We start from the raw sequence: 24,516 nt of genomic DNA on the forward strand, positions 1-24,516 counted from the left end.
GGATAGAGATTTAAAGCAGTAGGCAGGGTAGCTTTTCATAATCTAGGAAATCTCATCTCACACTCCCAAGCTTACTTTATTCAGAGAAGGTAGAAGTTGGAGATGCACCAATTACTGGGAAACCTCAAGAAATTTATGCCTTTTTTCAGTGTGTGGAAGTAAAAATGCAGTAAGTAATTGATTGTAATCTTAACTAATATGGGTCCTGAGGACATACAAAATGTTAAGCAAGAGGAGAGTCTTTTGGATGTAAGTAGAGATGCTTAATCGTGGGGAAACAGAATGACATCTGACATCATCTTTATGTCAAAAAAAAAAAAAAACCACATGTTTTTTAAGCATCAGCAGTCAATGTAAAACTGCTGCTTCACCAGGGTCACCGTATTTATCACCTAAAAGGTAGCAGGACCCAAGACCTGAATGTCATTGCCTGGGGTCATTAGAGAGTCTAAATCCTGAATCCATATTCCTATTCCTTTGAATTCCTCTCTAGAAGTTTTCCCTGAGCTGTAAAATAATCACTCAGAAGCCCCAAGATGCCTTTGTTGGTAACTCATTAATCAGGCCAGTCAGTTAATATGATGGCATGGTCAATTCTTGAACACAATGTTCCCATCTGCCACATAACACCAGGTGAGACCTTCCCCTATACCCTCATGCATTATCATGGAATAAAACTCAAGGAGTCCCACAAAAGACACAAGGAGAGCAGAGTGGGAAATTAAACAGAAAGGAAGAAGGCATTTTAGATTACCCAATATGTGCCAGGATTATACCGCCTCTTCTTCCCCAAAATAATAAAATAGGTATTGCTATCCATCTCTTTACCTACATAACCACAGACATTAAAGGGGTTACATGACTTGCCCACAATCACACAACTCAAATGTGTTGGAACCTACAAATAAACACAAACTTCTAACTCTAGAGTTTATCCTTGTTCCACTATATTGTGGTAACATGAATGTGTTATGAAGAGGAAAAAGTTAGGGAAATAAAACAGATTAAATTTAATGGTGCCTTTTATATATAAAGAAAAAAGTTTCTTCATAGCAGCCAAGTATTTAACCATATAACAGTGAAATGGATGTCTATCCTTGTTGAAGAATTGTTATTCCCCTCATTCTACATTACTAATCCTTGTTCTTCCTATATAAATGAGAATGACTAGCAGCCTCATGCTAGGCCTTTATCTTTGCTAAGTCACTTTCACTGCCCAGTAAATCATAGGGACTGGTTCTTTTCCTGCCAGTGGGCTCTGTCTGCCTTCTGTTGGGAAAATGAAGAGAAAAGCATTAGTAACAAGCACTGTGCTTAGTTGGCTGGGCCAGGGCAGCAGTCTGCCCTCTGTCTTTAGCCTGTAGGGCACTATTTTCATATCAGAAAAATGAAATTTTTGAAAATATTCTCTACACAGAGGGGACATCATTTGAAGAACCTACTATTCTATATTCTAGGAGCTTGTTAAATTCAGTGTTGGGGCTGAAATTTAAGTGTGGCTGCATAACTTTATGATGATTAATATCATCTTATGATATGCCAGGTACTACTAAGGTATCCTATACAGCTCTGATTTCATGCTTTAGTAAAGAACTAGAAAGGGTCCTATCCCCCTCAAGTTAAGAAAATTGTAGATTTTCCCACACTCAACTAAACTGCAGGTCAGGGAAAATGGAGGAAATAAAATATGCCCAAATAAGGAAAATCCAAGGAATGACAACAGGGTTGACTCTCAAGGATATAAGAATTTCTTGATGGAAAGTCTGCTTCAAGGAACTTAAGAGAAAGGACAAGCCTGAAAAACATGAGTACCACCAAGGAACAGCTTGGCTTGTTTTACTAAGACTTTATTACTTCACAGCCTCTTTACTTCATTTCACCCTTTCTTCCCTTCAGTTTTCCCTAATTTTCCAAATAACAATTCCTACATTTCCTTTTTTCCTTGTTTATGCCTTAGTTTTCACTAAATACTGAGTAGGTTCTTCTCAGACCTAATGAGAAACCTAAATAAATTATGGAATTATTGTGACTGTGATATCACAACCTATGTCAGAATGATCTACTGCTGGAATTCTGTCACTCACTTCTTTATTCTTATTCCCTTGATTCCATTTCTTACTTATCCCCCCATTCTCTCCAAACTAAAGATCATAAAAAGATGCTAAAAGAGTTGGGACACCTTGGTGGCTCAGCAGTTGAGCATCTGCCTTCGACTCAGGGCATAATCCTAGAGTCCTGGGATCAAGTCCCACATCGGGCTCCCTGCATGGAGCCTGCTTCTCCCTCTGCCTGTGTCTCTGCCTCTCTCTTTCTGTGTGTCTTTCATGAATAAATAAATAAAACCTTCAAAAAAGTTGCTAAAAGAGTTTGAATGTCCTTGGGAATGGTTGCATATTTTCATTTTGCAGTTGTTTTATACCTGTGTCTCCTGTTGAAAACTTTCAAAAGAGTTTTGTCACAGTCTCTGTTCCCCAAGTAACAGATTTTCCTTTGCTACATTTCATGTTCAAAACCTTATGTGTAACAAAAAAGTATAAATGGTATCTTCTAAATACATATATGTGAATACATAATTGGATGGATGGATGGATAGATACACAGACAGTCACTGTAACTGGAATTAACTGAATAATCCTTTTTCCCTTGAAGGAACTGAAGAGGAAGATGAAGGGGATGACCATCTTCTGGGGTCTGTGGATGAGTTTTGGTGGTTTCCTCATATGTGGAGCCATATGCAACCCCACCTCTTCCACAATGAGTCATCTTTGGTGGAGCAGATGATTCTCAACAAAAAATTTGCCTTAGTAAGTAACTCACTTTGAATATTACACTGAACTATTGTACCCTGACATTAGAACAACTTGGTATTGCAGCCTTTCAAGATGTGACTTTTGATATGTATTGGATGCTCACTACTATCCCTAATGCTTTGAGGGTCTAATTTAAGAAAAAATCCACAGGGCTGGAGTTAAGATGGTGGAGGAGTAGGGGACCCTAACTTGTCCCACGAATACATCTAGGTCGTTATCAAATCATTCTGAACACCTGTGACATCAAACGGATATCTGAGAAAAGAAATGCTGCAATCCTACAAGTAGAAAGACGACCACTTTATGAAAGATAGGTGGTGCAGAGACTTGAATCCAGTGTGATATATTTGAAGATATGGTGGAGGGGAGGGAGCCTGCTTACGGAGGCTACTGCAAGGTGTACTGTAAGCTGCAGAACGCAAAATCTGATGCAGTGAAGGATGTCCCTAGCTTGAAGGTGCTCAAGTGGCAGAGCAGGATAGAATTCCAGGTCTAACAGTGTGATCTCAGGATGCCTTAGGTCCCAAGAAAAATGGTGGTTCCCAAATGGAGCAGAGTTCCCAGGCACAGGAGAAGGGAAGTGACTAAGAACAGTAAATCTAGGTGCCAGCTCTGCCCCGTGTTGCCATAAACTGCAAACCACTACATGATCGTGTGACCACTTTCCTGGCAGAGACCCTTCCTCTCTCCCTGGGGTGAAACTGTACAGGGCCTCATCACAGGAGTCTGTAAAATTAGGAATTTTGAAACTCAGTCTTGTGCCTGAGATAAAAACGCTCAGTCACAGGCCAGATGGACAGAGTTCTGAAGGAAACCGGGTAGACCAGAGCGATTGACTGCTCTTCTAGGAGGATTTTGAAGAGTTGTAGACATGAATTTTCAGATCTAGGGATCCTTGCCCAGTGCTGATAGCCTTCAGGGAGCAAAACAGCGCCACATAGTGCAATCTGGAGGTGCTTACGTTGTGCCCAGCCTCCTGGCAAGGGAGGCTGCGCATGTGCAATAGGCCAAGTGCGCCAGAGAATCAGCGCAACAGGCCCCTCCCCCAGAAGACTAGCTCTCACCACATTTACTGATCGTTGAGGGCTGCAGAGTTTCAACTCTTGGGGAAAACAGTATATAGCATTCATTGGGGCTTTATTTTTTATTCTTTAGTCTTTCAGTAGTATTTTTTCAGTTATTCTCATATTTTTTCAATTCTTTTTTATTCTTTTTTATTTTTATGCATATGTTATATATTTTTTTTAATTTATAGGTTTTTTTCTTATTTTGGGATCTAGTTTCTTTTAACAAGCAGATCAAAACACACCTAGGATCTAGTGTTTTGTTTCTTATTTGTATTTTTGTTTGGTTTTGGTTTTGTTTTTTTCTGGTGGTTTTTTTCTGTTGTCATTGTTACTGTTGTGTTTGTCTCTTTCTTATATTCTTTTCTGGACAAAATGATAAGATGGAGGAATTCACACCAAAAGAAAGAACAGGAAGTAGTATTCACTGCCAGGGATTTAATCAATATGGATATAAGTAAGATGTCTGAACTAGAATTTGAAACGATTGCAAAGATACTAGCTGGGCTTGAAAAAAGCATAGTAGACACTAGAAAATCCCTTACTGTAGAAATAAAAGAACTAACATCTGTTCAGGCTGAAATTAAACATGCTATTATTGAGATGCAGCCCCAAATGGAGGGCATAAAAATGAGGGTGAATGAGGCAGAAGAGCAAGTCAGTGATATAGAAGATAAAATGATGGGGAAAAAAGGAAGCTGAAAAGAAGAAAGAAAATCACTAGATCACAAAGGGAGACATAGAGAACTTGGTGATTTCATAAAGTGAAGTAATATCTGGGTAATAGGGGTCCCAGATGATGAGGAGCGAGAGAGAGGGGCACAAGGTTGTAGCAGCAAAATATATATGGAAAGAGCCCAGAAGTCCACTGACAGATGAATGGATAAAGGAGAGATGGTGGACAGATAGATGATAGATAGATAGATAGATAGATAGATAATAGAATAGTAAACAGCATGCATGCAAGACTGTGTAAATGCCACAGTTTTTAATAGAGAGCACTAAAAACCCTATCTCAATGCAGCAAACATTAATTCTGTCATCTTCAAGAGTCTAAGATTTGCTGATATAAGCAACATAAAACAGCAAGAGAGAATATGAAGAAGAAAATTACTTTGTATTTCCTTCTTTAATCTGTGGAGAAAGAAATTTGTGAAAGAAGAAAATATGTAAAAAGAGTGAAAGAAAGTACTAATAAAAGATTAAAAACTGGGAAGTAAGCAGGAAAGTTTTGGTATTTGCTGTTGTTTTGGGTTAATAAAAAGTTTATTAAGGCAAATTTGATGAAATACATTCATTACTATCTGTATATTCCTCTGCCACGAAAACAGTACCTAGGTAATAGGTATTCTAGTCTTACTTGAATGAATGAATCAGTGAAGGTTATGTTTGTACTTAAAATAATAAATGCTTCAAAGTACATATAGTAAAAACAGACATGCACAGGGATTACATACATTTTTTAGAATTCTCAACTAAAAAAAAGCATCATGAATTGGAAGAATAATTCAGAACTGAAATTTGGTCCTACTCCTCAAGTGCCAAGCAGAGGCCACTTTCTTAAGAATACCATTCCTAACTACAAGTTGACAACCCAAATTTTGGTGCTCAAGACAGTAGAGAACAGTCATGGAAGATCTTCAGAAATCTTCAGAAATAAGGCCAAATGTGTTCTTTAATGTTTAATCAAATATAGGTCCCATGGATTTTTTTTTGGGGGGGGGGGAGACAGACCAGAAAAAAAGATTAAATCCAGGCCCATTTCCTCCCAGCCATAACCACATGAAAGAGAGTATGTATGAAAAAGGATTGGGAACAGTGACTAGCACTTTACAAATAGTAGAAATGCACCTGTTGTTTTTATCATTATATATTCGGCATCAGAAAACTGCCTTCTTCAATTTTTACCTTGGCTCCTGACGTGTTTAGAGTGACAGGAAGAGGAACAAAATCCTCAAGTTTAAAAGCTTATTCTGTATTGCATAACATTTGGTTCGTGTAAATTCTACACATTTTCTAAACAAATGTTAACTCTTTTACTGTCCATTAAGGCATTAGGGTTACAAAGCTGCTTTGCTACTAAATGTAAAGAGATATGGAGAAAAGGATTTTAGTTTTTTATATATTGTGTATTATTTCCTTTAATATTTATAACAACCTAAAAAAATGGTATATTTATTCTCACTTTATAGATAACTGAAAACCAGAGAAATAAAGTGACTCAGGATTACAAAGCTCACTAAGGGTAGAATTAAGCCCAGAAATCCAGGTCTTTTAAAACTGCATGAATTGTAACCTCCCCCAGACTTTCTCACTAGCCTGTCAACCCAATTCAAAACAGTAAATCTAGATTTCCCTTCTGCCTGGTAATCCAAAGGAATATGTGGTAATTCTGATAACATAAGGGAAATTGAGAACTAGAGGTGGAATTCCTAGAGCAAATTTTCCCTGAGGTTCCCTAAGATAGGCAGAGTTTGTAAAATGTTGGGAGACAAACAACTAAATCTGAGAACCTTTCTTTTTTTTTTTTTTTAAAGTTTCAGTTTATTTTATTTATGATAGTCACACAGAGAGAGAGAGAGAGAGGCAGAGACACAGGCAGAGGGAGAAGCAGGCTCCATGCACCAGGAGCCCAACGTGGGATTCGATCCCGGGTCTCCAGGATCGTGCCCTGGGCCAAAGGCAGGGGCCAAACCGCTGCGCCACCCAGGGATCCCCTGAGAACCTTTCTACATGAATTAGTATATTTTGTCATGGATAGAGAGGCTACTTTAATTCAATGGAAACTATTCTGGAGGAAATTTTGCCTCAACTATCAACTCACTAGACAAAACAAACAAAAGCTTAACCTGTGCTAATAATAGTGCATGTCAAAATTGGGGGACATCCTGCTTTTCTCCACCAGCTTGGAGGCTCTGAATTTAAAAATGAGCATTCTGTTTCTCCCAGTGAAGGAAGTGAAAGAATATACAAAGAAGCAATGTGCTGCTCTGGGAGTAACTGGGTATTCAAACGAGATTGGAGCTTGTGGATAAAATTCAATATTCAAATGAGTGAGGGGCAGCCCCAGTGGCTCAGCGGTTTAGCACCGCCTTCGGCCCAGGGTGTGGTTCTGGAGTCCCTGGGATGGAGTCCCACATCAGGCTCCCTGCGTGGAGCCTGCTTCTGCCTGTCTCTCTCTCTCTCTCTCTCATGAATAAATAAAATCTTAAAAAAAAAATGAGTGATTGAGTTAGAAAACATTTAAAGTACGTTTCCAACTAAGAGAATCTGAGAATATGATGTAAAACTCTTTTGTTTGAGCATTCTCTATCACCATCTATAGCCAAACACCTGTTATTTTCATTGAGTTTTAGCAGTTGCATCTGATCTGTTATCCTTTTGCACAATGTGGACACTTCTGTCTCACAAGGGAATTTGATGTCCATTTTAATTTAGCTTTGAAAGGTCTGTCTAATAGCTTATTATGGAAGGTCAAGTAAATCCTGTAAGCAAACCTGCATTTGATGGTTACAGCCACCAGGAAATACAGCTGATTAGAAAACATTTTTTGTTTTCAAATATGGGCTAATTCAGGTATTAAAATGAAATGTTAACAAGGCTGGGGTTTTTTTTTGAAAGGTACCATATCTGAGGCAACAATTAATTGTAACATTTGTTAATGACCTACAACACAGTTTGAGGTACCTATTGTATAGCTTTTAAAATTGCACAAAATTCCATTCAATAAGTAAGTAACATTGCACTTAAGCCTCAAAAAATCATCAATATATATACTCTCAGTTGAAGAATTAGATCTAACATTTTTGGTAAATTATGATGGCTTAATTTTAATGATAAAATAATTAGTAGAAATTTTCACCATAGAACTCATTGCCAATATCAGATAAGACTTCACTGTTACAGACAATAGTATTAAAATTAGTAATAGTAGAACAATGTTTCTGATCCTGAAAACATGAAATCTTGCTGAGGATTGTACTTTTTAACTGCATTATCATTATTCCTTCAAATAGTGTCCTTTGCCCCTCCTTCTTTTCCAAGTTCAGCAGAACTGCTAATTCACATTAGCTGAAATGTCTATTGTCAAGTATGCAACTTTTTAGATTAGTGAGCACATTAACTTTTCTAATATGGAAATAAAGATTACAGTATCAAAATATAATTTAAAATATATTGAAAGACTTGCTGGCTTAAGGAATATATGATAATCTTTTAATTAGTTTGCTTGCCAGCTAGAGAATGAATGAATTGTATCATTTACACTTCAGTGAAGCACTTTGTAAAAAGACACATTAGATTTTTATTTTATTGATATTGAAAACAAAGCACAATTCTAGTGTCCCTAATAAAAATAGAGTTCAAATCAGGATGTAAAAGTCTACTCTGAGCTGGTAAACCACTTCTGGTGTTATCTAAGTAGCATAGTTTAAGAAAGACATTATCCATTATTCAGATCATGATGAATAATATGGTGATGTCTATAATTTACTTCATAAAAACAATGGCTGAAGGAACTTGGTAAGGATAAGAACCAGAAAAGAAGACCAAGGGATATATTATCAGGACTAATATTCAACTTAAAAGTGCTAGTATGGCCATGCCAATGATTACAATATTGAAATGTGCCAGTGCTACTACCAGTATCCCCACTACCACCTCAGACCCTCCCCCAGGATGTCGCAAACCTCCCAACTGCTTAGCAACTAAAGGGGCCTGGCTCAGAGTCACCAGCATCCATCTCCAGCTCTACAGCTGGCAACAGTTATGAGTGATCAGTTGTATAGCATGCTGGCTGATAAATACTTTGCATATTACCCCTGAATATAATCAATTTTACGATTTACAAGGAACTTGAATGAGTGTATTCAGAAAATAAGCTATGGAAGAGGGAGTACAATCCTACACATTCAAGTAGAGTTGTTCTTCTGATCTAGTAGCTGTGTTCACAGAATTGTAATTGACACCCAATAGATGCTCAAAGTTTGGTAAATGAAAATATAAATAAATATTCCTTCCAGATCTTAAGATTTTATCATTATTGTGTAAAAATGTAGGTTTTAGGGGATCCCTGGGTGGTTCAGCGGTTTGGCGCCTGCCTTTGGCCCAGGGTGTGATCCTGGAGTCCCAGGATCGAGTCCCGTGTCGGGCTCTCGGCATGGAGCCTGCTTCTCCCTCTGCCTGTGTCTCCGCCTCTCTCTCTCTCTCTCTCTCTCTCTCTCTTTCTGTGTCTATCATAAATAAATAAATAAATATTTTTTAAAAATGTAGGTTTTATTTTTATTCGGATGTGGTAGGATCATCAGATCAGGAGAGGACTGCCACTGAAAGTATAGTTTGATATTCACAGTTCCCAAAGAGAAAAGAGCACCCCACACTGCCCAGGTCCCCATGGGGTAGCACTAGAGTCAGTCTAGAAACAGTAACAGGAATGCATGGGCAAGAGCCTTTTCTGTGGTTTCTACAGGAAAGGCAAGACAAGGCAGGGTAAACAGGTTTAGGATTGGCTAATTGGATGACAATTGTAATGATCACTGTTGTAAAGGGGCTCTTTCCAGTTGTGTTATAGCTGGCCCTGAGGTGATTAGAGCAGGAAGATAGCAGCTCAGCTTAAGAAGGAAGTGGTTGAGAGTAGGAACCCTGAACTGGTTGGCTTGTGCTGAAGAGCATACTCTGGGGTGGGTGTTTAATTATCTCTAGGAATTGGATAGCCCTGGGGGAAGGAGTCTTTGCACAGTCAGCGAGGTCTCAGATGTCAAAGCAGCAGAAATATAGAAAATAAAAAGGCACGATTAATACAATTATATATGCCTCTAAGTTATGTATCTTGAAGCATTCCACGGATTTTCAAATCCCGTCATCATACCAGCTGCCATAATTGTACAACTTCTCACTTGTCATTCTGCTTCCCAATATATGTTGCCCCAATCTGACCATTATTAGAACAGAAAACAGTAAAATGTTTTTCCCTTCAGGTATACTTTACTTCTATTTATGTAGCCAAAGATCACACATTTATAAACCAACATATCACACTTGTGTCTGCCAGACATTCTGTCCATGAGTCATTTATTAAGTTTTCAGGTATTTGTTTTGATCTAATAAATGCTAGCTTTGAGATTAATACTGTCCCTTTAACATTTCATATTTGTTATGTGTTCAGTGGTTCAGTATATCAATATACTATAAAGATTGTTTCTGTTATTTAGCATGCATTACATCTTTCCTCTTTTTCTGTCATGCATATATCTTACAAGTGTATTTTATCAGCATGACTTTTGCATCTTCATCAAGTTATTGATCAAGCTGAACAAGCTCAAAAGAGCATTTCTAGAGTTAATTTAAAAATCTACAATTTTTTAATTACCTTAATACGTGCTCTTCTGAACCTGGAAAATATTGAAACACTTTAGTTTATAATAGTTAACAATTTAGTTCAGCATGTCTTCCCTCTATGTTTATGTTTGTACCATCATATGTGTTTGAAAAGCTGTGTTCCTTGATAGGGAAAGTAGAATCAGAAGAGATACTGGACATTTCTGCTTTTTTTCCAGATCATCAAAGTATTTCAGCTACCCTCTCTCCCACTGTGAACATGGAATGATATTCCTTGTGTGTCTTTTGCTGACTAGAGTTGTTTTTAATTAGCAATTTATGGGAAATAAACTCATTTTAAACTTTAGCCTCCTTCACATGTTTTTTTACCTTTTTTATTTTGTTAGTTGCTTTTGTGCTTGGTTATGTGTACTTCCTTTCATCTCATGTACCCGTGTGTGTATGTGAGGGCCCTGTAAGTAGTTAGTTTCTTTAGAATACTAAATACATAATAATACTGACCCTTCACTAAGTGGCTGGAACTCTTAATTAATAATCTTATTTTTTCTCTTATTAATCATATTTAACCTTCATCACAACCCTCCTGATGTCATCTCCATTTTACAGAACAAAGCTGATGTTTGAAGAGGTTTAGTAATTGCTCCAAACCACACAGCTAACCCACAAATCTGGCACTTGAATTCAGAAGTTTCTGACTCTTAATTGCCATGTTAAACATATGTTTTCGTCCTTGTTTTGAATAATTATAATTCTCAGAAAAGAACTACATTTTTTGGAATCCCCTATCCTTCTTTAGCTATACTCCTGTAGTGTATCCTGGCCATTGTTTCAGCTTTTTTTCCTCAGAATGTTTTAAAATCTGCTTTTCCTAAATTGAAATTTCGTATCCAATTACTTTCAGAAATACATACTTTAAGCATTTTGAACTCCAAGATGACACTGTCCTCTCATTCCCAGAGTTCTTTCACTTCCACACAGGACATGGGAGTGGGAGTGTTGAGGTAAGAGAGAAGCAGAGGGTCTGGAGGTAGGTCGACAAATTGGATTACTGTGGAAGTAATTAAAGGAGAGGAAATAGCTTTAGCTTTCACTAACCAGCATAAGTGAGATTATAAAGAAGAGCAATGTGAAAACTACTTCTGAAATAGAATCAATTGGGCTTCTTATTGGATGGATGATGAGGAAGTAAAAAGTAATAACAGGGCAAAAATAACATCAAGGTTTGAGCCTCCCAATTTCCTATCTGTGCCTGCCTACTTAAAGTATGTGAGTCTGAACTGCTGTTTTTCCTTAGAAGCTCAGTACTTCACCTGCATGAGGACACTGCCCCCTGTCCATATCTACAGTGGCACAGCAGTTTTTCTCATTGAGATACATCATTACACTTTTGAAAGTGGTCTTGATTACCTCAGGAACTTAGAATCCTTTTCTTTGTAAATGTCTTTCCAGATTACTTTTTTCCATTCTATATTCCTATAGACTTCATGCTCCCTAACAAACTGGAGAATGTGGAAGAGGATTCTTCAATTCCTTTCCTTTTTTCTCTTAAAAAAAAAAAAAAAAAAAAAAAAAAAAGTCTACATTGCATCTCCAGCGCATATATGGTGATTTAAACTGGTTTTGTAAAAAGAAAGATAAATTTAGTATATGTCCTACATGAAAATAGTCCCTCACTGCCCAAATTTATTTGGACACAAAATGAACTAAAAGCCTTTATGAATTCTCCAAGAAACTCTTATTGGTGGGCTGGAGTCAGATGTGGGAATGGAGCTGGGGAAAGGTTTATTTACAGATCCAGGCATGCTGCTACTAAATTTTGACTGCTCCTTCCTTTTTGAGTGCCTTACATTTAGTTAAAATGCAAGGGGCATTTGTTTTCTAAGAGGTTTTCATAAACATGGCAGGGATGGAAGTGATGGCAAAAGAAGAAATAACAGTAAAGTTCTCTCAAATGCTAACCTTGCATTTGCTTTGGTATTTTCATATCTCCCATTCCATGTCTACAGTCACTTAAGAATTTCTATGAGTTCTTTCTTTGCACCATATCCTGCTCCATTTCAAAACTTTCTATCCCCACTCTTATATTTTTCATCCCGCACCTGGATCATTGCAGCAACATCCATACTAACCTCCTTAATTCTCCATTCTTTCCCTTTAATTTATGCTCAGTTCAAGGAACATTATGAGACTTGAAATTCTATTATTCAATTCCTCTACATGAAACAGAACCTTGAATTTCAATTAGAAAACTTCTAGAGTCTCCAGACAAAATGTCGGAAGAGAAATTTGAGCCTCCAGGTATTTACCAGACATTGTGCTTAGTGCTTTTCACGTGTCCTCAGTTAATATCCTCACAACCACTGGTGAGGCTCTTCAGCCCAATATTAAAAATGCAGAAAGTGAGGCTCAGAGTGCTTATTTAATTTTCTTAAATAACACAGCCAATGAAAGCTGAGAAAGGATTTGATCCCAGATCTGTCAAGCTCCAAAGCCCATGTAACCAGCGTGGTTTGTATAATCGAAAATTGCCATGCCGTCAATACTGACATTGACTGATGTCACCAAAACCTTATCATCAGAATGTTATTACTTCCCTAAAGAGTTATCTTAAACAAATTCAGAATATTAAAATCTGACTTTTTACAATTATTTTAAGTAGCTGTTTATATAATTTATGTAATTTCTTGTGTACATGCAACCAGCACCACAAGTGTTAACTGTCCTGGTGGCTATTATAAATAATACCAGAAGGTATGTAGTAGTTCTAACAAAGCACAATATCAACTATTCTCTTCATTCTGGAATATTAAATTTCAATTAAAATTGGTACTATGCAGACTTGAAGATTCCTACTGTAACCAACCCTGTGCATCTTTAGAAAGATTAAATGTGTTTTCAAGTACCTTGGGAATTTGAGCCTGTCCCTGAATTACTTTATAGCTTTATTACCTCTGGAGGACCTCAAAGGTCCACATAAAACTTGCTTCACACTCTGAGAAAGCTGAATTAAACTAAACCCTCCAATTTCTCTATTGTGTCTCCAGATAATTTTATTTTTGATTATTTTGCTACAGCATTTAAAAAATCTTCAAAAATTCATTTTTTTATATTTCTACAAACTCCTTCATGTATTGACTTGAAGAAATTCCAGCAATTAAAAAAAGTTAGCCTAGCCAGTGCAAGGTACAAGTGTTTACATCATTCCTTTGAGTATTCTTATAAAAGTACACCCTTAGTCGTGTGTTTGCTTATGAAACACTCAACAATGATGTGACGACACTTCAGAAATTCTGAAGAGAACTTGAGGAGAGGAAAACAGTATGCTCTGTTAAATAGAGACTTACTTGAAATACATAATTATTGGGTAAGACTAGAAGAAAATCTCTTTTCTCCCCCAGGTAATTCCTTCTTAGAGGTTACCAGTGAAAATGAAGGTTAAATTTCAGTATTGGTCCTGAATTATTAACTTAACTTTTGTTACTGGAATTTCATAATGCATTTGGCATACTAAATTTCTTGTAAGTTTTTCAAATAACCAAGCTATTGACTTGGGGTAGTATTTGAAGGGGACTATGTGATGTCAAGGAGGGTTTTTATTGATATTGTTAGTACAGTCTTATCAAAAATTTATGGTATGCCAAGAGTAATTTAGCTCCCATTTAATATATAATATCAATTACTTTTTCCAGAAAAAAAATACATACCTTTTTGTAAAACTTTTTCTAGATAAGGTTGATAGTGATAGTGTGTCTTCTTTTAGGAATATCTTCTCTTAAATAATACCTCTAAAGACATTTTTGAAGGGTAGAAGTGATGTGGAAGGATTTAGTTTACCATTTTTCCTTGTCTTTTTTGTTGTTGAAAACAGAAAGAGAATAATGTTAATAAAATGAAAGAAAATTACATAGTAATTGACCAATAATGTTTATATTATATCTGTCACTCCCTACAACTCTTTATAAATAATTTTATTACCCCTACTTGGCAAGCAAGTGAAGTGAGTCTTAGTGAGATCTGCCAAAAGTCATACAGCTAATGAAGGGTAGCACTGAAATTGAGCCCAAGACTCCTATATCTGTGCTTTCTCCATGATACTGTGGTCTTCCTATCTCTCAGACTCTCTGGTAGACACCTACCATTCCATTATCATGGATTTGGGTATCTTTAGATATGGGAAGAATAAGATTCTTCTCACTATGTAGTTAGTAAAACACTATATATTCTTTTCCAGAGCTGAGTAAGTTCAGAGTAGTAAGGCCACACTTCTGTTTTATGACTTACTATAATGTCAGTTCTATTTCAGAAAATTTCATTATTAACACCTTTAACACTTTAATCCAAAGACTTTTGTTAGCCGTAGACAAAGAATATCCCCTCCTGGGATTTCTGGACCCATAAGAATACCACCAACCAGGGAAGCTCACTTAGACCTTGGTGTCCAGAGTTTTTATTGGAGTTTCATTTCATAGGCACAATTGATTGAATCACTGGCCATATGATTGAACTCAATCTCCAGTTCTCTTCTCTTACCTGGACGTCAGGCAAATATCACCTGCCTCAAAGTAGAGCAAGTAGAGCATAAGAATAGAGTCGATGATATTGTAATAGCAATGTAATAAGGTAATGGGACAGATAGTAGCTATACTTGTGGTGAGCATAGCATAATGTATAAACATGTCAAATCACTAAGTTGTACACCTGAAATTAATGTAACATCATGTGTAAACTATATTCATTAAAATAAAGTAAAGTACCATTCTTATACTGGCAAGAATTTTAGTAAGTATTATCAAAGTTTATAATAAACAATGATTCTTCAGTGTTGAAGTTAACTGTGTTGCTCAAATACCTGAATACTAATTTTTTTCTCTTTTTTTCTTTTAGTTTCTTTGGGGAATTTTTCTAAGAAATATAACATCTCTTTTTGCTTAATAAAAATGTATTATATTCACATTCTCTATTTGGAAGTATTTAAAGGCACAATTTATGAAAATCTTACAATTTTTATTCTATAGTATAAATATACAAGTTCATAATAATAAATGTTTTGCACTTGAATAATTTTTAATTACAGCCTCAAAAGTGTTTTCAAATATTACTTATAGAAGTATTAAATTTCCCTGTACATTACCATATGTCTGCAGGTGAACCGAGAGTTTAGCTGAGATCATTGAGGAAGTTGGCACGAGAGGGAGGTGGTCAGAATCAATTCACACGCTTACTCACTAATATTTATTGAGTGCTTGCTATTGGCAAGATACTGGGTCTATAGCAGTGGATGAAACATAACCCAGAATGTGTGCAGTCTATTGTTTAGTGAGGAAGACAGACATTAAGAAATAATTATACAGAACAATATTCACTTACAAATCATGCTATGTACTATGATAAAGAAACGAAGGCTATAAGAAGTCTTAATATAGACTCAATTTTTTTAAGATTATATTTATTTATTCATGAAAGACACAGAGACACAGGCAGAGACACAGGCAGAGGGAGAAGCAGGCTCCATGCAAGGAGCCGGATATGGGACTTGATCCCGGTTCTCCAGGATCACGCCCCAAGCCAAAGGCAGACGCTTAACCACTGAACCACCCAGGTGTCCCAGTGCAGACTCAATTTAGATCAGGACTTGTCAGTGAAGGCTTCTTTTAGATATGCCAGAATAAATTACCAAAAGAGAGGTATCCCATTTCTCCAGGGGAAGAGTTGGAGTAGAAACATTCCAGGCTGAGAAAACCATATAGAAGATGATGCTAAGGTAGGAACGTGCTTGGTGGATTTCAAGAAAAGATTAACATGACTAAAATACGTTGAAGGGGGGAGGATAGTGCAAAATGATACTGTAGAGAAAAGTCAGGGTCATACTACACTAAGCTTGAAACTATCATAAGAATTTTGTATTTTATCATAAGTGCAAGGGGAAACCAAGGATAGATTTTGAATAGAAAGTTATAGGATCATATTTGTGACTTTTAAGTATTACTTTGGCCGCTAGGTAGAAAATGGATTGAATGTAGCAGGAGAGGAAATAGGTAGAAGAGTTAGGAGCCTGTACTAGAAGCCCATGGAATAAAATGGTAGATTAGACCAGGGTAATGGTGATGACTGAGTTGGAGAAAAGTGTAAGATATATACTAGAGGTAGTACTGATAGGCTATGATAATACAGCCTGGTTTTAGGACAGAATGAGGAGACAGGTGTCAAGAACAACACTTAACTTTTTCTACGTAGCCACTCATTGGCTGATGGTGAGAGTGTCATTGAATGACATGGAGGAACCCTGGAAAGAGCATATCTGGTAGGGCTGAGAGGTGGAGATGAAGGGTTCAATTGTGAGACTAATTAATCCCACTTGTGTTCTAAATATCTGACTTACATTTTATAGTAACATAGCCATATTCCTAGGTCCCTTTTGGTCCATGCCCAACACTAGGAAAATCTTGATTCGGATTACAGTTCCTAGAACTAAGATGTGACTTCCAATCAGGATTAATGACAGAGAATTACCTTTTTAAACTAAAATGTCTAGTATTTTAGAACTTTGGCCCCAGATGATAAAATAATATGTGCTTAATTTCACATTAAAAGATTTGGAAGAGAAAAGTCAGTCAAGAATTAATCATTATGACTAAACCCTCTGTATCCTGATAGTCTGCCTTCCAAAACACACTACCTACGTCTCAGCACAAGCTTTTCCATGTAAGAACATTTCCAATGTTCTTTCCAGTACAGAATGTAAACTTGGGGGCCAATTTGTGTTGTCTTTATCTAAAGCTCTTTTAAAAAGAGATTTCCCACTAACTCTCAGTGATTTATAGGTTGGAGCCACATGGCACTGGTGGAGATGTTTGAACAGATCAGGAGGGAAGCAAGAGCAGGAAGAGATATTAAGACAGAAGTCACAGAACCCTCACAAGACTGAATCCCAAAAATCTACAGTGAAAGCAGAAAAGAGGGCCTTCCTCTTTTAATGAGAAAAATGTGGCCCAGTGGTTTCATAATTTTCACATTATAGTTGAGTAGTAGGACCATAGCTTATTAAAAAAAAAAATGGAGGCAGGGCAGTAACGACAATAAACAACATACATTGAATGTGTATTGTGCACTAAATGCTCTCCTTGTATAATATGATTTAATTTCCTCTGAACACCTTCAAGATAAGTACTCTATGACTAGCATTTTAGAGGACAGGACATGAGGCTTAGAGGTCATAAATCATTTGCCAAAGGCCACACAGGTAGAAAAGGGGAGAGTGAAATGGCCAGATATATCCAACTCCAAAAGTAGAGTTTTCCACCCCTGTGACACATAACACCAACACACAAGTGAAAGATGAGACTAAAAAGCCTCAGTATTCCTTCAGTGTTAAAAATCGGAAATAAAAAAAAATTGTGTATATACTGGTCCCCAAATATTTGGGAATATTCCTGAAATAAGGGAAGTGTCCCATCCCTTTCTTACATGGTGTTCCTGAACAGGTAGCCAACCACTTAGGGGCATTTAAAACTATCTTGGGCTTTCTATCAGCATAATTTCTTAGAAATTTGGAGATATTTGAATTTAATAATACACTTCCTATCATCGTGAATTTCATCCTTGCTTCTCAAGAAACTGTTAACCTGTAATTGTTAATCTTTTCCTTTAAATTTCTATGATTGAAATTCATTTTCTTTCATCTAGTTCATGATCACTACACCCCTATTTTTAAACCAATTTAGATGAGTTCTTCACTGACCTTTTCTAACACAAAGTATGCATTGGTGAATTATTTTTAGTTGAAAAAAATCTGCTTTAGTTTGGGTTTCTAAAGCCAGTAAAAGAAATGCAGTGAGATATTTCAACTCAGTTTTTAGCGAAATTCTAAGTAATTCCAATAAACATGGCAATTTCTACAACGATGCAAATATAATGAAGACCACAAAACATTGTCACCCTTTAGAAACAGGCATGGACCACTCCACTCTAATATCACTTATTCTCTTTCTCATGGCACAAATGTGGCAGCTCCCCTTTTCAGCAATTGACTGAACTCACTCTTAAATGACAAACTGGGCATTCCAATTGAGGGAGACAGTGCATACAGTGTATAGCAATTGGAATCAGCAAAGGGAATTGGAATCAGCAAAGGGAATCAGAAATTGGGGGTGGGGAGGATAAATGCTAATAGGGGATAAGGCTATGTAGACAGCTTTCAATCAATTGTTGAGGGCCTTTTATGCCATCTGTGAGTCAGACAGATCCTTAAGGAACAACAAACCACTAGCAATCCATTTTCTTCCTTTCAGGGCCTTCATATACTTTCTTCACCTCTTGTTATTATGTAAGTTGAAAAAAAAAAGTTAGCCATACAAACTAGCCAAACAAAGCTATCTTCTTTTTCCATATCTATTTGGAGCATATTTCTATAATTCAATACATTTAGCAGCCTGATACTATGGTTCTTTGTATGTGAAATTGTTCTTTGGCATGAAGAAAAACCATGACTCATTCAAAGGAGGCCTATTTGGGTGGAACTTTTGAAGACTATAAAGCAATTAAAAATACAGATAAAAACACTATTTTGGGGGAGAAAAATAGCTTCAGCAGCTTCTACTGCTGAAGCCATGGGTATGCTTTTTATAAAAGACGTTTTTCATCTTTTACGCCTGTGCAATTTCCTTCTATGCCAAAAGATTCCTCTATGTATCAGAATTAATGAACCAACTCAAATGAAGAAGAACAATGACAATTATACAAGGTTTCCCCAAGCCCCCTCAAATATATCCAGATGTCACATAAATTTATTTTTGGAATTTTCTGACCTGGTCAGAACCAACTGAATAGAAGATAGTACTGTGTGTTATATGCACATATGTATTATATGTGTGATTTTAAAACTGTTTTTTTAACTGGACTCATATGTAAAATCTTGACATCGAATCAACCAAATTTTCAGATTATTTGGCTCTTTCAGTACCTTCTATTTGTACAATAACCAGGACTCCAACTTCAAAGAAAATTGCTCTATAAGATTTAACACAGTTTCTCATTGCAGTTGTGTGCTTCCTCCAACGCAGGGAACATAGTCTATTACTGGCACATACTGAGGGACCAGCAGAAATGTGGCAAATTTGGTAGAATCTGGGCAACGGGCAAATAAAATCCTGTTAGCAGGTCTAATGAACTTGGAATATGTTCTATCCCTCTAATAAATGTTGGTCTTGTTTTTGTGGGGAGTGCTGAGTATTATTTGTTGCAAGTGCTTGTCGTTTAATTTATTGAAATTGTGAGAACAGAAAAACAGGTGGCTATGACAAAATGCACTAAACTCAGACTCTCTCAAGTTATCCATTAAAACCATTAGTCCTGTTCCACCTCCTCTTAAATACAAATGTATTAATATGAAGACCAGTAAAATAGTTACCAGAATAGGTGTTCATGACACCTAGAGGTCTTAACATTTGTCACCTTAATTTCACAATACAATTAAGTAATGATGGATTCAAACAAATGCATCGATAGTACACTTCAAAATCCTGAGGTAAAAATGGGATCAAGATAAATCTTCCCACATTCTTATTAACATTTGTTTTGGTCTTAGGAACATGGCATTCCTACCGACATGGGCTACGCAGTGGCCCCTCACCATTCGGGCGTCTACCCTGTACATGTTCAGCTTTACGAGGCCTGGAAGAAGGTTTGGAATATTAGAATCACCAGCACTGAAGAATATCCACATCTGAAACCAGCTAGATATCGGAGGGGCTTCATCCACAAAAACATCATGGTGAGCTTCCTCCGGTATGCATAGGGTACAACTAATTTTTCTAGATTTACATTCTTCATTTGAAGAAAGAACAAAAGAGAAAAGCAAAATGTCAAACACTTAACTGTAGGAAAAGCTTCATGCTGCAGAAGTATATTTCTCGTATCTCAGCAAAGGATGTTTTAATTAAAGTCACTTCATGATTCTTCAAACATAAAATGTTTTGTTTTGTTTTTTACTGACACTGTTACTATTAACCAGGAACTGGTGTTAAAATACTAAGGAAACAATGTATCTGACGTGCAGATGATTTATAGAAGCCATCATTTCTTCAAAAAGTTATATAGTATATAAAACTAAAACCAATTCTATGTTAACCATGCTGCTCTTTTACAAGTCAGACTGTTCTCCTTACAATGTCAGACCAAGCAAACAAGCAATTCAGCTACTTACAAGAAGCTATATATGGAGTTCTGCATAATCACTAACAGATCATAATATAGAGTACAAATGTAACAGACGATGTTAATTAACTCATTTACATCCACTGTCAAATTCTTTCCAAAGCTTCCTTATTGTTTTTTTTTATACCTATGACAAATGCATTCTGTCAAGATACGATATTGCCTAATACTTTGTGAGGCCTCCCAGAGGAATGAAATCTTACTTTCTTCCCAAACTAGAAAATCCAAAGAGCACTAATGAAGTTAGGAATGGGCTTCCTAATTTAGACTCATCCTGGGAAGGACTACCACACAGGAGGAAACTATATGGTGAGGCACTGTAACTCTGTCAAACTATGTTTGACCAGATGTCTACTCTCTAGAATTAGGTGTGACTGGCTTCTTTTCAGACAGTATTCCAATTCTGTAAAAATTACAGAATGGATAATGACATTTACCTTGGATCAACTCCCATCTTGACTTTTTCCTCAATAAAAGCTGTTGTAAATGGTAGATGGGGACATAATGGCTCTATTTTATCCCACTCTGCCCTTCTTTACTGAAAATAAACTCGCTATGCCTCAAGCTGCCAGCCTTTTGACTAGAGAGATTTCAGGAGACCTGGGTTATAATAAGAGTATTCAGTACTTTCCTGCCATTTTAAAATCATATGCAGTCTTAGTAGAATAGTGAACTTAAGTCTCTAAGGACTTTATTAAATGTCCTCTTTTGTTTCTGTTTCCATCTGTACTTCCAAAAAATTTGCTTGGACATGTCCTATGAAATATGTTCATTTTTTGTTTCTCCTTAAAACATAGTTTACCTGTATTATAAATGCATGAATCTTACAAATAATAAAGGCTTTAACTGATTTCCTGCTTTGATGGAACTGTCCCAATGGCTCCAGTTTTATAGCAATCCATGGAAACCCTCTATATTTGCTTTGTGGGATCTTGAATGAGAATTTCCAAGTGGGAAATGCTCAGCAGATAACTGTGCAGCAAAAGAGCGAGAACATGGCTTGGAGTGATCCAAATAGAGATGCAAGTTAAGACCACAAGAGCCAATATGCCCCCCTAGGAAGCGACTGAAAAGAAAAACTCACACCCACATTTTGTTTCATGAGATGAGGGAAACTTTTTTAATATTCACAAATCAAATTCCAAGTGAAACTCGTTATCTTCCCTTCAAGCCAGCTATTATTGATCCTGCTATTCCTAATTCAGTTCTGCAGTTCAAACATCATGCTGGCCCCTGCCCTCCAACCTCCAGTCTCTACATTCCATGAATAATTCCTTTACAGTAAATTGTTATTTCCCTTAGTTTCCCACAGCCTATTCACTGCCTTGATTTCATGTGTAAACTGTGCTGCTGGTTCCTACTTTGTCTGTTTATAGCTTCTATCTGCCCCCCTACACTACAGCCTATCCCACAGATAGTGCCAATCTTTTATTCTTTTTAAAACATTGCCTTCATTTTGGCCTTCCTAACTTTGATACTTCCAATTATCTCCACATCCCTTAACTTCCTCTTCAGGTACTTGAAAACAATTTAGACTACATCTACCTTTCTATCTTCTGTTTTCCTAATTCAGATTTACTACAGCCAAAAAGTTCTAAAACAGTATTGCTGTGTCCATGTCTTTGTCATTTTTTCTACCTAAGACTTTGTAACCACTCTCTACACATTCTTATTCCTTTTATTCCTCAATACCAAGTCCATATCTTATAATTTAATGTAAAAGCGCCTTGGTGTGTAACAGCTGAGCAGCTAACGCAGGCCTACTGTCCTGTGATTTCTCATAACAGATCATCTTATAACTCCACTAAGAATACAAAACCCTGCTACAGTTCAAGGTGTTTGTGCCCTAACCAGAGTCTCGGGGTTTCCAGTCCTAGTGTATTATCTCCTGGACAAATCTGATCTTCATTCAGTAAGAAATTAAGAAAAACCAGGATTCTCTACCCTAACCCCTGGTTGTTAATGTGACTCTGGAGAAAGCCAGAGACCTCTAACCAATTAGACTACAGATCCTGATTATCTACTTTCCATTTCTAATGGAGAGGCCCATTGATAAAGATTCCCATTAATCCTGCTGCCAGCCTCATAGGTGGCCTTTACTGGGAGCTCCTAGAAGCATTTGTTGACAGCTGCTCCAGGTTTAGGTCTTAGATACAGAATATTGGCTTCAGGTCCCATTGGTCAAGATTCTTTTTGATTATGGCTTTCTTACCCATCTCCCAATTATTGTCAGCAAGGTTTCCATAGTTTCCTCAATGTCTCAAAGTTTGAATTTTTTTAAAGATTTTATTTATTTTTTCATGAGACACACACACACACACAGAGAGAGAGAGAGAGAGAGGCAGAGACATAGGCAGAGGGAGAAGCAGGCTCCATGCAGGGAGCATGACGTGGGACTCGATCCCAGGTCTCCAGGATCACACCCTGGGCTGAAGGCGGTGCTAAACCGCCGAGCCACCCGGGCTGCCCTCAAAATTTGAATTTGATAGTGTTACACTCCCAGAAGCAGTTCTGGAGGGCAGTCCATAGCAAAATATCTTTAAAAACACAAAAAACAAAACCACCTCTCTCATTCCCTCTCTAACACAAGAGACCTGTTTTAAGGAACATGTTCAGTGTCCTGTAGCATTGAGCTTGAAATCATAAGCAAGACAACGGACTATGACCCTGTCATACTCTATCTCCTTAGGCTCCTATGGTGGTCTGTTGATCATCCTAGGGCTTATGGTAGCCCTACCTCTCAGTAAGTGTGATCCTTCCCAGAGTTGCAGAGTAAAGCTCTTGCACTTCCTCTTTTCTGTGTTCAAACTCAAATAATTTGAGAAATAGACAAAACTCAATTTTCTTTTACCTTCTCCTTCCATTTTGCATGGAATTAGTGAGGCAATCAAGTCCCAAAGACAGCTCATTTGTTTCAGTTTTTCAAGCAAGATATTCAAACTGAATCTTAAAAGTGATTCAGAATCGTGCACTTTTTAAAAGATTTTATTTATTCATTCATGAGAGAGACACACAGAGAGAGGCAGAGACATAGGTAGAGGGAGAAGCTGGTCCCCACAAGGAGCCCAATGTGGGACTCGATCTCAAATCCCAGGATCACGCCCTAAGCCAGAGGCAGACGCTCAACCGCTGAGCCACTCAGGGGCCGCAGAATCATGCACTTTTATTTTATTTTTTTTATTTATTTATGATAGTCACAGAGAGAGAGAGAGATAGGCAGAGACACAGGCAGAGGGAGAAGCAGGCTCCATGCACCAGGAGCCCGACGTGGGATTCGATCCTGGGTCTCCAGGATCGCGCCCTGGGCCAAAGGCAGGCGCTAAACCGCTGCACCACCCAGGGATCCCGAATCATGCACTTTTAAAATGTGAAACTAACTTAGCATTTAATCATGTGCGGGCATTTCATTATTTAGCTTTAGAGTGTTTCTCCTTATTCCAATATACCTTAAGTTCTTCAAGAGTAGAAAGAACATATCTTTGTGTTCCCCCACATAGACTAACATAGACTTGAGAATATGTATTTGTTTTAAAAAAATGAATAAATCTGTATAAAGCTTTGATTTCCAGGAAAAAGATACTTTCATGATTTGTTAGGGAATATATTTAATTCAGTTAGAATATCTTTGCACTTGGTTCTTGTTTGCCATTGATTTTGTGCATAACATTAAAAGAATGTGTAATATATTTAAACATAAACATCACCAGAGCTAATACTCTGCAATAAATTGAAGTTCTTTTAACTATTTCATCAAGATAGAATAGCTCCCATGGATAACTGATCAATTTACAAAAATTAATAAGATCTATAAAGTTTTAATTTATACAGCAATGAATGATACACTGATTAAGCTAAGAATAGTGTTTTCTAAGAAAACTTTCAAGGACTAGATTGAAGACAAAAACTAAAGAAAAAGAACTAGTATATTTATAGAGGGTTGCAAAGCATGAAAAGTCCTACATAGGTAATATTTTGAAAGCACTTACTGAGTCAAATGTGCTTTAAGAATAAAGACAGAAAAATGAAGATCAATTTATTGAAGACAATAAGCAGAAGATTTGTCTATGTAAGATTCTGTAAACTTGTAGCTTTCC

The 24,516-nt window shown here is 37.0% G+C and overlaps 1 protein-coding gene and 1 long non-coding RNA gene across 22 annotated transcripts in view; one reads left to right on the plus strand and one right to left on the minus strand.

Annotated features, from left to right (window-relative positions):
* Nucleotides 1-24,516, plus strand: part of LOC140623662 (bifunctional heparan sulfate N-deacetylase/N-sulfotransferase 3) — a 172,737-nt gene that overhangs the window by 57,902 nt on the left and 90,319 nt on the right. For both annotated transcript variants that reach the window (XM_072810139.1, XM_072810140.1), the window contains 2 exons: nt 2,650-2,804; nt 19,794-19,979. In XM_072810139.1, the coding sequence (XP_072666240.1) occupies nt 2,650-2,804; nt 19,794-19,979 (341 nt within the window). The remainder of the gene's footprint in view (nt 1-2,649; nt 2,805-19,793; nt 19,980-24,516) is intronic.
* The window catches only part of LOC140623665 (uncharacterized), a 155,079-nt gene that overhangs the window by 21,870 nt on the left and 108,693 nt on the right, over nt 1-24,516 (minus strand). For 19 of the 20 annotated variants that reach the window (XR_012023211.1, XR_012023226.1, XR_012023220.1 and 16 more), the window contains 2 exons: nt 13,915-14,057; nt 11,122-11,258 (listed from right to left, as the gene is read on the minus strand). This is a non-coding gene — a long non-coding RNA (uncharacterized lncRNA). Of the gene's footprint in view, nt 1-10,241; nt 10,264-11,121; nt 11,259-13,914; nt 14,058-24,516 lie in introns of all 20 variants that reach the window. The other variant, XR_012023210.1, reaches the window with a different exon arrangement.

Source organism: Canis lupus, chromosome 33, assembly GCF_048164855.1.
Source record: "Canis lupus baileyi chromosome 33, mCanLup2.hap1, whole genome shotgun sequence".
Classification (NCBI taxonomy): Eukaryota; Metazoa; Chordata; class Mammalia; order Carnivora; family Canidae; genus Canis; species Canis lupus.